This window comes from Pyxicephalus adspersus, chromosome 11, assembly GCF_032062135.1.
Source record: "Pyxicephalus adspersus chromosome 11, UCB_Pads_2.0, whole genome shotgun sequence".
Taxonomy (NCBI): Eukaryota; Metazoa; Chordata; class Amphibia; order Anura; family Pyxicephalidae; genus Pyxicephalus; species Pyxicephalus adspersus.
The window spans coordinates 29,244,084-29,262,352 of record NC_092868.1 but is presented as its reverse complement, the minus strand read 5'-3'; the positions used below and the strand labels follow the sequence as shown (position 1 = coordinate 29,262,352).

The window sequence follows — 18,269 nt, the reverse complement described above, 5'->3', positions numbered from 1 at the left end:
TCATCCCCCATGCTGGAAGTACACTGACCCATAGCTAGACAGTAACCACAGTGTGAGTTTAAAGGGGTTGAGTTTGTTTGAAGCGGACATAGAAGGGCAGAGTAATACTGCTTGACACATTTACCAAAAACCTGAGAAAATCAACGAGCAGTCTGAAATGAGTGTCCTTGTTTCTGCTTTCAGGCCAATCCTCCAGGTGTCCTGTCCTTGCTGGATGAAGAGTGCTGGTTCCCCAAAGCCACTGATAAAAGTTTTGTGGAGAAGGTTATCCAAGAACTTGGCACCCATCCTAAATTCCAGAAGCCTAGACAACTGCGAGACAAGGCTGATCTGAGTATAATCCACTATGCTGGCAAGGTGAGTCTCATTGTCATGGCTGCATTGTAAAGCATACTGAATCCTTTATTTGTTCTAAAATCGCTCAAGGCGAATACATAGATAATACACATGGGGAATTAGAAGGGAGGAAAAATAACATGCTGTCTGGCATTGCAGTTTACAACTATCGAGTATATTAAAGTATATGTAATTACTAACAAAGAACCTTTATTTGATGTATTTTTTGTCTCTTATATATAGCTTTTTAGGCCTTTTGCTTTTTCTACTTCATAATTGCACAACAATACTTGTTGATCCTACCACAAACCTAGAAAGCTTGCAAGCTTGTAACTAGCTTCCTGTGCATTACTGAAATCCTAAATATTGTTAGTTCTGCCAATTCAGTCCTTAAACTACAGAATACCTTCCTGTGTTATGGGGGGCGGGGTTTGGGGTTGACAACACTGCAACACTCACTTTAGCACAGATAGATAATAGATTTAGATAGATATATGCGCACAATACCTGCAAATGCCATTTCTTTGCATCTGTTGTAAATTTCTACTGCATGCTTTGTGCTTTTGTCCTCTATTAGCACCCTAAAATGTGTGCAGTTCCCTGGAGAATACAGGTCTGATTTGTGATAATGGTGAATGTGTCTGCATATTTTTTTTAATATTGGCTATTGACAGGTGGACTATAAGGCAGATGAATGGCTGATGAAGAACATGGATCCTCTGAATGATAACGTGGCCACTCTCCTTCATCAGAGTACAGACAAATTCACAGCAGAGCTCTGGAAAGATGGTGAGTGAAGGAAAGATGTTGAGGACAGATGATGGGGATGAGTGTCAGTAGTTTGTGTACCTTGGTACAAAGCATAAACAATTTGTTTAAAAATTTTCCATAGTACCTATTGTTTTTATTTTATTATATTGTATGTTATACCCTGTTTTTAAGAAGACACTTATGGTAGCAAGGTTCTAGTCTATATTCTGTTTTATTCCATAGTAGAAAAATATCACTATGTATTGTGCACAGTATTATGTATATGCCAAATAGGAACGCTACCCCATTACATTCTTACACAGGATCTGTCAACCATCATTAGAATTTCATTAGAAGTGTTCTGTAGTCTTTCTTCTAGTATGTAAGGGACAGTAACCTGTAGCACCCAACCAAATTTTAATTGCTGTGAGTAGATTAGTGAGAGGGTTAAAATTTCAGTGTGTCAGTTCTAGTTTGGAGTCATTACACTTTGCATTTATCTTTAAATTCTTTATATTAATACTGTAATCTAACATGGGCATATATTAACACTTTATATATATTTAAAAGTGCTGTGTGTTTATTATGGTAGATATGCTGTATGCTACTATGCTGTATGCTACTACTACTGTATGCTTCTAAGTTTTTTGTCTTCTGACTCTACTTTTTCTTCCTCCCTTGCTTTGCTATACCTTCCACATATAACCCTTAATCAACAATTCATTGTATTTATACATGATAAACATTACTTTTTCATATCATTTCACTTTGGTATACTTTTTATTTTTATGTACTGCTTTCTTTTCTTATTACCTTTTTTCTTCTGCCAACTAAATGCTAACTAACCTGTCATTTTGGTTAATGATTTGGTTACATTTTATTACCTTATGACAAATTCTGCCTCTCCACACAATATCCCTTCCCTACACTGCCATGCTGCATTCCTTCAGATATCCAGAATATTCAGGCGGTGTATTTCTTTGACACCTACGCTGTGCTGCCACAGGGCCCAGGTGAAAGTAGGTTATTTAGCTCTATGTCAGTTTTATAATATTGGCATCCCTGTTAGCAGTGATGATTCATTCCTAGCATGCTGTGTTACAATGAATGTTTGCACACAGTTTGCTTGCATCCTTTTTGTCTCACCTTCAGCTTTGTCTGTTCTTGTTCTGTTCAACTGAGCTAAAAAAACATTAAAAAAGGCATGCTATATATTATCATAATATTAAATAAAATGAAATATGCTGGTTGTAAAACATACGTTTTTATGTATCTCCTCAAGATATCAAGTGTAACATTGCAATGCTTTTTTTTGATCTACCTTCTATGCCCTGTAATCTGTGACTTACACTCAGTATATAAATTCACATTATTTCCATGGCGTCTGTTATAGTAAGGAATCCAAGCAAGAGTATTTTTATGATGTCTTCCCATTGGGAGCCTGCATATGTTATTCCTATGCACTGGAAGGTTATCTATACCCTTTGCTCACGATAGCAGTCACCATAGACATCTGCAAGCACATCTTCAATGGTCAGATGTCTCAGCTTCCCTGTAATGTCTTAGGAGTTTCATGCCATTTTAAAGGTCTGTGTACCTGACTTTCCTTTTAATATGCATTATTTCCTGTTTAAAGAAAAAAATATTCTATAATTTAATATTTTATTTGGCCATTAAAACAAGGTATTAAAAGGCTTTATATATTCCCCCTAATAGAGTAATATTTTTTATGCATTCATCCTTCTGCTAATATAATTTAATGGATTATCTATCCTGCCTATAATGAAGCTTAGTGATAAAGCTGGCTGCTGTGTATCTGGAAAAATCTACTTGAGGAAGCTGTATGTACAAATATTCATTCTTCAAAGTAATCTCTTGCTGAGTTGGATATTTGTTTTCTTCCAAGGAGAACAGTACTGTCATTGTATTAATTAGAGCAGTATAAAAATATGGATATGAAAGTCAAATATAAATGCAAGTTTACACTTGACATCTGAAAGTTTTATATTGCAATTTTATTATTTTTTTATGGATGTAGCCTGCCTTTTTTAAATGAATGATATGTCTTATAGAGGACAATTTGTATGAGTTAGCTATAGGTCTCTTCTAGTTTATATGTATATGTTTTACCTGTGAATTACAAATGTACAACTAAACTGTACTAAGCTTACCAGGTTCATCTTGATTAGATTTCTCTAGTTTTCCATGGACTGAGAAGAAGGTGTAATATTTCAGTGCATGTGCATGCTAACCCAGGTTTTAGCTGCTATATAATACTGTCTACTGTCATACAAAAGACAAATATCATCATAGTACATATTCAGTTCATATACATAAACATATTATAAACATATATATGCATTTCAAAAGCAATAGTTGAAGTATGTCCTTGTAGTTCACTTTATAGAAGCTGAATTTCTAAAGAAACCTTAGTACTATATCCAGTTTTTATGAAATGCACAAACCCCATCAAATTAAAAAAAAACTTCCTTTAGATTCCCTGAGTGGGCCAATGCGTTTTTTATGTCTCATTCGCTTCCCTCCCAAACACTGCAGCTCTAAATGGAAGGGTTTTAACAACAATGGCTGATCCATAAATCTGTGGGTAGGATTACTGATGCAACACCCCCTGCATTATTATTTTTATCTCAAAAAAAAAAAAAAAAAAATTATATATATATATATATATATATATATATATATATATATATATATAGGCAATTACATAATAAACTAACTTTCTATTTTCTAGTATAAATGCCCGCCACTTGAATACAGTAGCATAATAGCCTCATCCAGTTATATTATTATCTTAGTAGTGATTCTTCTTCTAGTTCTTCTTCTTTTAGTTTGGAGTGTAGTATTGCTTTCTTACAGAACAATTTGAAGATTCAGCACCTTTGTTCTCATTCCATAGAGAGCCTCTGCATTATTATTTTTATCTCACTACCCATTGAGAGCCCCTGCATTTTTAAAGATAGGAACGAGCAGGGTAATTATTGGTCAGACAGCCATTTAGTCTGTTATCGCCATGTTTCCACACCTTTGCTCTGACATTAGGAGCAGTGCAGAAACAATGACACATTACAGAAAGCTACATTAAGTAGGATCGACACCCATTTGTGGGACTTTTCAAAGGGACTAAGAAAAAAACTGAAAACATTGTTTTGCTCTACATACACTTAAAAGTAATCTTGAATGATAAACATCCAAGAAGAGAGTTATGGTGCATTTGGTACATTTGGTGATTTATTAGCAGGCTTTTAACTGTATCCATATTGCTATCTAGTGGTGGCTGTTAACTTACGGTACAAACACCAAACTTTCATTAAAGGTATAACTGATTTTCAATAATTTTGCTAAATATTAGATTCACTTCAATAGGGTCTTTTAACTGCAGTTCTATATTTTGTTTTGTGAAGGGCTGTCATTTACACTAAATACTTCTTACAACTCTAATATAATAATTTGCTTGAAATACCATTGTAAATCAGGGTTGTTCACAAACGTAAGCAGACCCCCTTATGTGTCCCATAAGTATTTAGAATTTGATTTGGACTACCATGATCTTACTTCTGGGCAGCTTGTTAGGTAAACTCTAGGTCACCATTCCATATTCACTAAGTAATCAGATTTGTATCAGTTTTTTATATGATTTGATATTTGAATTTCCCTTCAATTTATTTATTCCACAGTGGATAGAATTGTGGGACTTGACCAAATGAGCGGCATGTCTGAAATGTCATTTGGCTCATCATACAAGACAAAGAAAGGAATGTTCCGAACCGTGGGACAGCTGTACAAAGAATCGTTGTCTAAGCTGATGTCTACACTAAGAAACACTAACCCCAACTTTGTCCGATGCATCATTCCAAACCACGAAAAGAGAGTAAGACATTTACACCTTTATACCATTTACATACAAATATATATATATGTAGTTGTGCATGGTTATTTTTGAGTGACATCTCAACACAACTTTAATATAAACCTGTGCTGCAAAACAAAGCATTACTGTGTTTTGTTGTGCACTACATTGGAAAAAAGTGCGAGTACAATTTCCTAGCCACTTAAAATAAATGGGCTGGCCTAATGCAGCACACCAAACTGGACAAGTATAAATAGATATTTAGCCCACAGGTACATTTAAAGTACAGACAATACTATGCCTCTTGTATTACTGTATATTGATTGACATGCCTCCTAATTAGGCTGGGAAACTGGAGCCTCACCTCGTTCTCGACCAGTTGCGCTGTAATGGAGTCCTAGAAGGAATCCGTATTTGTAGACAAGGCTTTCCAAACAGGATCATCTTCCAGGAGTTCAGGCAAAGGTAAGCAAATTAAATCAATCTTTTCATGACATTTGCAAATATAAAAAAAAAAACCTATGTCAGGGACAAGATCCCTCTGTCCATTTGGGTCCCCATGTTAATATATAGTTGTTCCCACCCATAGAGGCCTACTTATGAAAAACTGGCAGTTGGTTTAGGTATTGGCTCTGTTTGTGATTCCATTTTTTTCTGATCACCAATTTATTAACAACATACCTGTAAAAGGATGATTTACTTTTTTTACAGTGGTTCTCAGTGATTGATTAGCATACCATAATTACCCTTAATAGGTGATCAAATGCTCTATTCACTTTAATGGATTTCCAATCCCCACTTTTACATCTCCTTATCAACTCTATTGGCCATTGAATTACAAAAACTTACATTGTGCTTACTTGTCGCCTAGTGTTAAGAGGCAAAAGTGGGAGTGTTTGAAAGAAAAAAATCTAATAAAGCAAAAGTGGAGGTTGGGTTTGATGCGCTGATTATATCCTTCAGTATTGGAAGTGATCATTCTCTATAAGTAATGGTCTTACTGAAAAATACAGATCTTTTTCAGCAGATCCTCACTTTCACATGGACAAATATTCACCTGTACTATGCTGGTCCATGGAAAGCACAGAACATGCTAGTATAGACAGATATTTGCATTTTTGGTGCCAGAAACATAGCATAGAAATCCAATTCTGCTATTATTGTGGTACTCACTAATAATAAATTCTGCTCTTAAATCTAGATATGAAATTTTGACTCCAAATGCCATTCCCAAGGGATTTATGGATGGGAAACAAGCTTGTGCAATAATGGTAAGAATCTATATACTTTATTTCTGTGAATTAAAGAAATTACCTTAAAATGACTGTATTCATTATCTAACATCTAGTAACACATGTAGGGAATTACTGTTAACTAGTGGAATTGCTGTTAATGCTGGAGGAAAAAAGCACATCACCATAAATTTTGTTTTTGTTTTCTTTAAAAAGTTGTATTTTGTGTTTTGTAGAATGAATGTCTGATTTACAATGTATAAAAATGATAAATTCTGCTTTTTAATCTTAGATCAAAGCTTTGGAATTAGACCCCAATCTGTATCGCATTGGACAGAGTAAAATATTCTTCCGTGCTGGAGTGCTGGCTCACCTGGAAGAGGAAAGAGATCTGAAGATCACAGACATCATTGTACTCTTCCAGGCTGCTGCCCGAGGATACCTTGCCAGGAAGTAAGTTGGTGAATGTCCTTTTATTATTTATCGTATAGTGTTTGATATCTAGTTTGATATATTCATCTTATGGGCAGCTTCATTGCCATTTAAGCCATTGGTAGAATTAATTTTCTAATATCTGTATGCATTGAATTTTACTCCTAAAGTTCATCATCACATGACCAGCAACATGTTAAATTTCTAGGATAGTATCTGTGAATAATCTAGGTTGCTTGTGTGGTCATATTTAAAATTTGTTCTGTTTGGCAGGGACCCATAAAACTGATAATTGAATACTTTGGGTTTACATCATTGGTATGTCTTTGTTTTGAAAAATGCAATGATCTTGTCTGCAGACCACTGATACCAACATTTATGTTATCCCTTGTAGCAATCCTCACCAGTAATCCTGATTAGGATTCAAAATGATCTCTGTCTTTACAAATCCAGTATGTAAAATAAATAACAGCCTCTTCTTGCCAATATAATGGCACCCTTGGAAAAATTATACTGTAATATTGGAGGAAATGAATCAGTTCCAATTGTCGCTTCAGTTTAAGTCCTGAATTTAATAAAGATGAGTTAGATCTTCATTCAGGTTTTATTTGCTGTCTGAGACTCTTTTGGGGACATTTACACTGTATTTTTTACCTGTGACACCAGCAAATTAAACACGATGACAGGAGGGTCAGGCAGCAATGCAAGCTTCAAAATTTTATTTTTTACTTTGCTAAAACATTTTTTACATTGCCCATGGACCCTGCCACCAGGAGAGGAAGTTATACAAAAATACCCCATGGAAACACAGAAAATTAAAGTCAAACAGAATCCCCAACCTCTCCTAACCGTAAGATTTTTAGTAAATTAAAATTTGAAAGTTCTGATAGGCGTTCAAGAACAAAGCAGAATGATTTCTCTTCTGAATGACTTTCTTACAAGTTTGGTTACAATGTGTGTATAAACATCCAGTAGAGGTCAAGCTCACTCCATTTTTAATCTCAGGATAACTTGTAACTAATTATGGAATTACCATGTAATTGTCTAATACATTGCATTTAGTACTCAGTAATTGTATGAATTTCTTACATTTCCCATCATAAAATGTACTTTTTTCAGAGCTTTTGCAAAGAAACAGCAACAAATGAGTGCTTTGAAGGTTGTGCAGAGAAACTGTGCTGCATACCTGAAACTGAGACATTGGCAGTGGTGGAGATTGTTTACAAAGGTATGCTATTTTTATATGATATTATTTTTATTCTATTTTCTTTTTATGCCACTGATGAAGCTGAACTTGTTAACTGAAAATTACTTCATTTTTTTACGCTGCTACCAGAGGTGACAGCAAACAGTTCTAATAATAGAAACCTTTTTTCTTCTTCCACCCACCTGAAACCCATAATGTAGTTTTATGCATGGTGGGAAAGTTTGAATTCCTGATACTGTAACACATTTGCAGCAGAGAAATCTCATCTCAAACTGTAATGGTCCCATGTGTTATTATGCCCCAAACAGCAATTATTCAAGATACCAGTGTTCTCTAGTTCTTATTCTTCTGTGAATACAAGAAAACTAAGCAGATCTCCATTTTATATATTAAACGTAATTATCTTGTTGTAACTATCAGAACCTGCAATGAATAATACATCAAAATAGACAATCATACTATAATGATTGGATAGTCCTTCAGCAACTTTTTAGTACAGCTGGGGAAAGGCATCATTCTTATTGATTTGGTGTCTACAGTGTTTCCAGAGAATATTTAAAGTCTTTCTCATACATGACAACCTGTCTGTCTAATCTCTATACAACCATACTGTGCAAAGACCAACCTACACAATCTAATCAAGGTATATCGAAACATGCAGGCCTTTGTGCTGAATTGATATACAGCAGTGTTTCTCAACTAGGGTTCTTACAGAGGTTGCTAGGGGTTCCTTTAGCCAAGAGCAAGTTGGACCTTTGAGGTCAGTTACCACTGATGCCAATGATCTTTTTGGCTGTATCTGTAAGGGTGACATTCTTCCCACTGTCCAGCAATGCATTCTTCATACTGACCACCACACTAATATTCTGTGAGCTGTGAGTATAGTAATTATAGCAGGGATTTTCTGAAGACTAGAAAGTCATTTCAAGTGTTCCTCCATGTTAAAAGGTCAAGAAAAATATATAGTATCTGCAAGAGATCGTATAACCAGGTTTAGACAATTAAACTATCCAAGACTTGTCAAAGAATTGTTTTCATTGCTGACACACTTGTCTTGAAATGTTTCCCCTGTTTTTTGTAATAAATAATCTAATCTAATAAACATTATGATTCTTTTTCTAGGTCAAACCATTGTTACAAGTGACTCGACAGGATGAAGTAATGCAGGCCAAGGTAGTGGAACTGCAGAAGGTGAAAGATACTCAAATCAAGACTGAGGAGGAACTAAAGGAAATGGGAAGCAAGTACCAGCAGGTAGGAGCATACAGACAAGTCACTTTTGACATACAGAGCAAATCAGACTAACATGCACAAAAACTACAGAGCATAGTCTGAATGTGTCAGGCCCTTTATTTCATAGAAGCAGAAAAAAGAGTTTTCTGGCTAGCAGAGGTATTAGAAACTATTTCTAGTGACTACAGGTTTTTATTTAAATCAAGAGTCAAATACAGATGTTTTTATACTTTTTCCACCTACAAGTGAGTAACTAGTAACATTATCTTGAACTATGCATTTTCAGAGGATCATTTATATTGTAGAATGCCATAATGACATAATATTTTATCCTTTGTTTCCAGTTGGTGGAAGAAAAAACAATTTTGGCAGAACAGTTGCAAGCAGAGACAGAGCTGTTTGCAGAGGCTGAAGAGATGCGAGCCAGACTTGCAGCAAAGAAACAGGAGCTAGAGGAAATATTACATGATTTGGAGTCCCGTGTAGAGGAGGAAGAGGAGCGTAACTTGCAGCTGCAAAATGAGAAGAAGAAGATGCAGCAACATGTGCAGGTAATGTTTATTAGCATTTGTTTGATAACCTATATATTCAATTTACCTAACAGCATTCACACACAGCAGATGTTGAGCCATTTAAGTTCGGTAAAAAATCATTTAAACTTAAATTTTTCTGCATCAGGATTCCCTAGTATTCCACTTTGTGATACAACTGTAGGTAACTTTGTTTATATTTGTTTCCCTGGTTATACATGGCTGTGTGTGAAGGAAAGGGGTAGATTTTAGTCATATTCTTGAATGGGATGTACATTTTCTAGTAATAAAGGTAATATATTAACAGTAATTGACAACCTTTCTTTTTAAAAAATGCTAGTTGGCTTACATAATGATACATATGTTACCACCTCTTGAATCCTAACCAATACATACAGTTAGGTCCATAAATATTTGGACAGGGACACCTTTTATTCTAATTTTGGTTCTGTACATTACCACAAATAATTTTAAATGACAGATGCAACTGACAACTCAGACGCAGTTGAACTGCAGACTTTCAGATTTAATTCAGTGGGTTGAACAAAAAGATTGCATAAAAATGTGAGGAACTAAAGCTTTTTTTTTTACACAATCATTTCATTTCAGGGGCTCAACAGTAATTGGACAATTGACTCAAAGGCTATTTCATGGGCTGGTGTGGGCAATTCCTTTGTTATGTCATCAATTAAGCAGAATAAATGTCTGGAGTTGATTTGGGGGGGGGTGATGGGGGGCTTGTATGTGGAAAAAATTTTGACAGACAATTTTCAGACAACATGCGGTCAAAGGAGCTCTCCATGCAGGTGAAACAAGCCATCCTTAAGCTGCAAAAACAGAAAAACCCATCTGAGAAATTGTTACACTATTAGGAGTGGCAAAATCTACAGTTTGGTACATCATGTGAAAGAAACAAAGCATTGGTGAACTCAGCAACGCCAAAAGACCTGGACGTCCATGGAAGACAACAGTGGTGGATGATCGCAGAATCATTTCCATGGTGAAGAGAAACCCCTTCACAACAGCCAACCAAGTGAACAACACTCTCCAAGAAGTAGACGTATCGATATCCAAGTCTACCATAAAGAGAAGACTGCATGAAAGTAAATACAGAGGGTGAACATTCTTTGGACAGATGAAACCAGGATCAACCTTCACCAGAGTGACGACAAGAAAAAAGTATGGAGAAGGCGTGGAACAGCTCATGATCCAAAGCATACCACATCATCTGTAAAACATGGCGGAGGCAGTGTGATGGCTTGGGCATGCATGGCTGCCATGGCACTGGGACACTAGTGTTTATCCATGATGTGACACAGGACAGAAGCAGCCGAATGAATTCTGAGGTGTTCAGAGACATACTGTCTGCTCAAATCCAGCTAAATGCAGTCACATTGATTGGGAGCCGTTTCATAATACAGATGGACAATGACCCAAAACATACAGCCAATGCAACCCAGGGGATTAATAAAGCAAAGAAGTGGAATATCATTGAATGGCCAAGTCATTCACCTGATCTAAACCTAATTGAGCATGCATTTCACTTGTTGAAGACTAAACTTTAGACAGAAAGGCCCACAAACAAACAGCAACTGAAAGCTGCTGCAGTAAAGGCCTGGCAGAGCATTAAAAAGGAGGAAACCCAGCATCTGGTGATGTCCATGCGTTCAAGACTACAGGCTGTCATTGCCAGCAAAGGGTTTTCAACCAAGTATTAGAAATGAACATTTAATTTTCAGCTTTTTATTTTGTCCAATTACGTTTGAGCCCCTGAAATGAAGTGATTGTGTTAAAAAAAGCTTTATTTCTCACATTTTTATGCAATCTTTTTGTTTAACTTATTGAATTAAAGCCTGCAGTTCAACTGCATCTGAGTTGTTTCATTTAAAATAATTGTGATAATGTACAGAACCAAATTTAGAAAAAAAGTTGTCTCTGTCTAAATATTTTTGGACCTAACTGTATATAGATATAAGGTATTCTGCCTCTTTGTGACTTTTATTCCCTGCATGATTGTTCTGGGTCACTCCAGGCATCTAGCATAGGTGGCCAGCAATATCCCACATAATAATGTAATGAAGGGTTTACTTCAGAGAGAATATTTCACCTAGTAAAAAAACATTCACTCACCTGCTTCAGCTTTCACTGCCCTCCTAAATGTCAGGCTGTTTCAAATGGGCAATTTATAACCACACCTTTGTGCCAAAATATCAGGTAACAAATGTATTCCCAAATGAATTTCCAGACAGAAATGGTGTAATTATCCAACACATTTCTGGTGGTTAACCTTACCATTTTCTGCCAGGACTTATAGCAGAGGAAAATGATTGTTTTCCTTGCTGTGGACATAAAATCTGGGTAAAAATGTGTTAAAATTAATTTTGTGTTTTAGAAGTACTTACTAGGTAACTAGGTGAACTAGGTAAATAGGGGCCCACCCTGTTTTTTTGGAGGTGTCTTTTTTTCTAATTATATGCCACTATATGGATACCAGCCCTCATGCTTCATGTATATTTGTGGTATCAGACAACTTCAAGATCAGCAAGTATTTGCAGATATCATGAAATAGTCTGTTGAAGGCTTCATATCGAACCTCATGGAACTGTGCACATTCATAGGTTTCCCTGAGATACATTAAACTATAAAGGTCAGATCATTTGTTTGTTTTTGTTGCCTCACTGTGGATGCTTGTTTGTAGGATTTAGAGGAACAATTAGAAGAAGAAGAGGCCGCTCGACAGAAACTTCAACTGGAGAAAGTAACAACGGAAGGCAAGCTGAAAAAGATGGAAGAAGATATTCTTCTGTTAGAGGACCAGAATTCTAAACTCAGCAAGGTAGGATAGCCATGTCTATAAGCAGTGAAGTGTTGTAAGTCAAAATCTATAGCTTTAGGAATATCAAGTGGTTTGATACCCAAAATTGTTGTCTCAAGTATAGTTCTTACAAAAAAATATAGTGTACTTAACTGGCAGAGATGTTACTAGATGCTTGAATTGATACATGTGCAGATAGTTACATATTTTGGTAATGCAAATCATTACTGTGAATGTTACAGGAACGAAAGTTGTTGGAGGATCGCATTTCAGAATTTACCAGTAATATGGCTGAAGAAGAAGAGAAAGTAAAGAGTCTGAGCAAACTCCGCAACAAATATGAGGCTGTCATTGCAGATATGGAAGGTAGAACAATATTACTGTACTATGTACATTCTAATAGCTAGGTTGATAAATAATCTTTATTGTTTTTTTGTAATGAGTGAAAATTTGACTTGGATATCGTGCACCTAACTGCCGCAAAATCAGCTGCACATACTAATTCCTCTCTGCACTCCCATATTCAAGTGTTCAAGTGCTGAGAGCAAAGAGAAATACCAGGTAATTCCAGGTATAGTGACCATATTGGTCTGAAAGATTTTCTGTGAGATACCGTATGACAAATACACTACATGATTGGGTATTTGTCACTAAGTGCATTTTCCTGCATTCACCAAGATTAGTAAAACATTACTTTTAGGTGATATAAACTTTTCTAAATGAACAGCCTTCATTTATTTAGTAAATTACCCTACTGTACCATTTTGTAAACATCTCCAGCATTTACAGATTACTGCAACATTAACTTATACAATACCTTCTTATTAAGAGAAGTCAAAATTATCTGAGTGCCAAAGATATTAAGTATACTGAATAATTACCCCCATTTTGGATACCTCAGAAGTAGTTCAATATTACCATGATTAATTCTACAAAAATACACACACTGTACAAAATAGTAAAATGTATGTATACTTTTCAAGTTATTGTATGCCAGTAAACCTGTCAAGAAAGAGACATGACATTGCTAAATGGCATTTATTATGGCAGATCTGTAAAAAAATAATTTTGCCCTTTAGGTTATAACCATCACACATCTTTTACCAGAACACACACAGGTAAAAACAGAATGGGTTCAATCTACTGAACCCAGTGGTAGCTCTGGTAGTTTCAGTCCACATATAGGGTGACCAAGCCTAAATAGTGCTATATATATCTTATTATTCACCTAAGTTTGTTAACAGCAAACTATCATACCAGGGATTTTTAAACCAAAATTAAAATGTTTATTTTAACCTTTTAGATCGTCTCAAGAAGGAAGAAAAAGGAAGACAAGAAATGGAAAAATTAAAGAGAAAACTTGATGGGGAAACATCTGACTTACAAGATCAGATTTTGGAGCTACAGCAACAGATTGAGGATCTGAAACAGCAACTGGCTCGTAAGGAAGAGGAGCTCCAGGCAGCTCTTGCTAGGTATATTGGGGAACAATGCTGTAGCAATAACCATGTCTGCTCTGGGTCTCAGTAAACCCTTTGTTTCTCATCTGCTGGGTGTATATAAATGTTATGTATTTGTTTTTTTACTATTAGAGTTGAAGAGGAAGCAGCACAGAAGAATAATTTGTTGAAACAACTTCGGGAAATACAGTCTCAGCTCTCAGAATTACAAGAAGACCTAGAGTCTGAAAAGGCTGCAAGAGCAAAGGCCGAGAAGCAGCGCCGGGACCTTGGGGAGGAACTGGAGGCTCTAAAGTCTGAGCTGGAAGACACATTAGATTCCACAGCTGCACAACAAGAGCTTAGGTGAGCATTGGACAATCTTCATTGTCTGTACAAACTGCTGTACATAATAACTTTATTTCAATACAGCACCATCATCACTTGAGTTTAGTATTTGATCTTGGCAGTTGCACTGTGATTTCATTAAAATTTGTTTGTGCCTAGAATATTCTCATGCATTGAAACAATCTGCAAAACAACTATTTGTGTGTTACGGTACTCCCTTCTGATGCCTAAAATACAGCTGGGGTTTCTCAACAAACTTTTTGTTTTGAAGCAAGTGTGCAAAGCAGGATGGCCTTATATTTTGGTAGTCAAGTTTTTTTTTAGGTTAAAATAAAGATGTTAAATCTCACTTTATATACAAATTAAGTTCATTCTCCTGGGCAATTGACATGCAAGTGTCGTTGTGTGTCACTCTGTGGCTCTGAGATGCCAAGTAACAGAGAGATCAGCCTGTCACACCTGACTGTCCCACAAACTAATCTCCTGGCTCTACTATATTTACAGGCAAAGAGCATGGTTGTATACACTGGAAAAATTAGAACAGGCTTTAAACCTGATATTTCTTCACAATTTAGTTTATTTTAAATTGAAATCAAATTTTTGTTCTCAAAATCCAACTACAAATGATAGCTTATGGTTTGGACCATATCTATATTTTCTTTGGATTACTAGATGGACTGTGCAGTGGTCTTTTAGACCTACCATAGAAATGGTATTAGCAGCCCCTGACAAACCATGTCAGCAAGTACTGGTTGCGCAGAACATGAAAACAGATACACTGTATTATGTATTTATTGTGAATATTGCTTTTGTTTGAAGTGGTATAAATTTTCTATCATGCTTTGTTCAGGACAAAACGTGAACAGGAAGTGACAGATCTTAAAAAGACAATTGAAGAAGAGGCAAAAGTCCATGAGTCGCAGGTTATCGAAATGAGACAGCGACACACTCAGGCGCTAGAAGATCTCTCAGAACAACTGGAACAATCACGCAGGGTATGTGTGCAGGCATAGAATATTTTTCCACCACAGATGCTAGAAAAACATTTTAATACATTTCTAAAAACTAATATTGCTACTCATACTATTCTAAATCCTACAATGAGACTATTTCAGTTTATCAAGACGAAAATTTTAGTATATATGTGACTAACTGGAGTATGAAGGATGTATAGTGTGTTTAAAACGCAGTGGACCATTATTCCAACAAAACAGACACAGCATGCTCTTCTGAATCTCGCACCCATGTCAGTCTAACTTGAGAGTATTGTTTGGGAAATTCAATATGTATTTTTGTTTTTATCACACTTTCCACAACTTTAACTTGATAGAAGCATTCTTGGAACTCTTACCTACATTTCTTGATGCCTTACAGACTTTGCTCTTCTAGTAGGTTTTAGACTGTTATTAATGAATTACTATTAAGTTAAAATACTTCCAAAGCCTTTTGAATTGGTTCTAGAATTTCTTTATAGTGTGAAAGATTAAAGCTAACCCTAGGGTTGTAGTAGAAATCTTTAGGTCCCCTAACTCTGGTGGCCCTGTATTGTGGGATAATATCTAGTAAATGAAAAAGTAGCAAAACAAGATGGAAAATCTTGTATTCAAATAAACCAAATATTGCCAGGATAATATTATGGAAATAAACAGAAGGCTTATTCATCTGTAAAAGTTAAGCATCAATTAAAAAAATCAAGAACCATAAATGTACATTGGTCAAATGAAATATCTACACAATATTTTTCCTTATTAGATGTTTTACCATATTTGTATTGTGCATCTATGCAGTTCAAGGTGAACCTAGAGAAAGTGAAACAGACCCTGGAGGGTGAGAATGCTGATCTGGTAAAAGAAGTCAAGAATCTTCATGCAGTTAAACAGGAATCTGAACAGAAACGGAAAAAATTAGAAGGACAGGTGTCTGAGCTTCAGGTTCGGGTGTCTGAGAGTGAGAAGGTCAAAGCTGATCTGGCAGAAAAGCTGCAGAAATTACAGGTAACAATTATAAAATCAGACCTAATAAGTAATAAATAATTAATAATTCTTCTCTTCATACAAAAAGTTGTCTGTCCACTTCACTACTATATCTTTATGTCTAGCTGTTTGAATGTCACACCTAAACTCGATCATTAAACTTAATCATTCATGTTTATGCACGGTATTGTCAAATATAATATCTTTAACTGACAAACAACCTATTGGCACTGTGAACCAAATTCTGCTTCAAGCTATCCCTGAAAAGCCAGGTTTCCCTTTATGGGAGGTCAACCTCTCGCCTTCTCACAAGTCAGGCTAATTCCAAGAAAAAAAAAAACCCTATGCACCTTCTAGTTCCCGACATATGTCATTAATCTCTGCATAAAGCAAAGAAAAGTGGTTAAGAGAAAAATTTCAAAATGAGTCAAATTAGTTTTAGTCAAGTCAGTAGGCACATTTTGGGGGGAAAGACATTATTGGTCAGATTATATAAATTATACCTAGCTTTTCTCTAAAGCTTTATTGTATCTGTGTTGTAAGTGTACAAACACAACTACAATATAATACAATACATGTCTATTTGTTGTAATAACCGAAGTCTAAAGTTGCAGTTTCCATTTCTCCTGAAACCAAAATGAGTACACAGGCCAGATACTCCTATAAAGAGAGACATTTTTGGTTTATATCCACCATAAATAATAGTAAATCTAAGTGTGTTATGTGCTTTTTTTCAGGCTGAATTAGATAGTGTATCTGGTTCATTGGGATCTACAGAAAGCAAGTCTATTAAACTAACTAAAGATCTATCGGCAGTACAATCACAGCTGCAAGATGCTCAGGTATGTCACTCCTTGTTTTCACATTTATTGCTTTCCCAGCCATCCTATTTTGTTGTTACTGTATTTATACAAAATATTTTTTTTTTTTCTAATGGGTGCTAATAATTTATTTTTAAATATGTAGGAGTTGCTACAAGAAGAGACCCGACAGAAGCTAAATTTCAGCTCCAGGGTAAAACAGTTAGAAGAGGAGAAAAATAACCTATTGGAGAACTTGGAGGAAGAGGAATCTGCAAAGGTTCAGCTTAATCGTCAGATTCAAGCTCTCCAACAACAGGTATCACATCAGCTGTCACAGATATATGTTCTTAGCATCATACAACCAATCTCATGGCCAGCAAAGCCATTTTACCTTTCTGGCTAAATATTTAAAGTTACATAAATTACAAAAAAAAATGATTATTTAGCATACTAAAAAAAAACACATACACAAAGAAAATGTAATAGACATCATCTGACTGTGTATGTGATCACAGTCTACGGACGTTAACAGGCTCTAGGGTCATGTAATGCTTCATTGCCATTGATTGTCAGTGCTCACATCTGGCTGTCAGGCTGCACTGTTTTATTGTTTAATAAATGTGAACTTACAGATAATAATTAATACTATAACAGTACACACCACATAGCTGTTGGCGTAGTCAGCATTGCCTATATTCACATATAATTTATTATTTAACCACAGGTTCTCGAATCAAGGAAGAAGATGGAGGATCATGGCGGTGCTGTGGAAAACCTGGAAGAAGCCAAGAAGAAGCTGGCCAAGGAGTTAGAGCTTATGCACCAACGTTTCGATGAGAAGCATCAAATCAATGACAAGCTAGAAAAAACTAAAAACCGTTTGCAGCAAGAGCTGGATGACCTCATGGTTGACTTGGATCATCAACGACAAATTGTTTCAAACTTAGAAAAGAAACAAAAAAAATTCGATCAGGTATTACAAACTATATAAAAATTAAAACTCACATGCAATATATAACAATACCCACATAACACTAGTCTTGTAACTGACTTTTTAATGTTAGCAAAACAAATAAAGCTGCTAGCAAGTATAAAGTGTAGGCACCTAGAGGTACCTGCTCATACCTACAGCAACTTTAATTGCTTTCTGCACACATCCCATTTGATTCTTTCTATAGCTGGAAAGAAGCTTAACATTTTGGTATAATGAAGCTACCCTACAAATTTCCACTTCGCACACACTTCTATTGGCCAGTGAGGGAGACTATCATAATGATAGGCCAATAGGACTGAGGGCAAGGTT

General features: G+C 35.7%; 1 protein-coding gene across 8 annotated transcripts in view; it reads left to right on the top strand.

The window, feature by feature from the left end:
• Window positions 1–18,269, top strand: part of LOC140340396 (myosin-10-like) — a 132,080-nt gene that overhangs the window by 96,091 nt on the left and 17,720 nt on the right. For 4 of the 8 annotated variants that reach the window (XM_072425560.1, XM_072425561.1, XM_072425562.1 and 1 more), the window contains 19 exons: window positions 184–357; window positions 1,011–1,125; window positions 2,037–2,105; window positions 4,782–4,975; window positions 5,298–5,419; window positions 6,156–6,225; window positions 6,479–6,639; window positions 7,738–7,846; window positions 8,948–9,079; window positions 9,403–9,609; window positions 12,287–12,424; window positions 12,646–12,769; window positions 13,707–13,878; window positions 13,996–14,208; window positions 15,041–15,185; window positions 15,978–16,184; window positions 16,901–17,005; window positions 17,130–17,282; window positions 17,691–17,939. In XM_072425560.1, the coding sequence (XP_072281661.1) occupies window positions 184–357; window positions 1,011–1,125; window positions 2,037–2,105; window positions 4,782–4,975; window positions 5,298–5,419; window positions 6,156–6,225; window positions 6,479–6,639; window positions 7,738–7,846; window positions 8,948–9,079; window positions 9,403–9,609; window positions 12,287–12,424; window positions 12,646–12,769; window positions 13,707–13,878; window positions 13,996–14,208; window positions 15,041–15,185; window positions 15,978–16,184; window positions 16,901–17,005; window positions 17,130–17,282; window positions 17,691–17,939 (2,859 nt within the window). The remainder of the gene's footprint in view (window positions 1–183; window positions 358–1,010; window positions 1,126–2,036; window positions 2,106–4,781; window positions 4,976–5,297; window positions 5,420–6,155; window positions 6,226–6,478; window positions 6,640–7,737; window positions 7,847–8,947; window positions 9,080–9,402; window positions 9,610–12,286; window positions 12,425–12,645; window positions 12,770–13,706; window positions 13,879–13,995; window positions 14,209–15,040; window positions 15,186–15,977; window positions 16,185–16,900; window positions 17,006–17,129; window positions 17,283–17,690; window positions 17,940–18,269) is intronic. The other 4 variants (XM_072425566.1, XM_072425564.1, XM_072425565.1 and 1 more) reach the window with 1 other exon arrangement.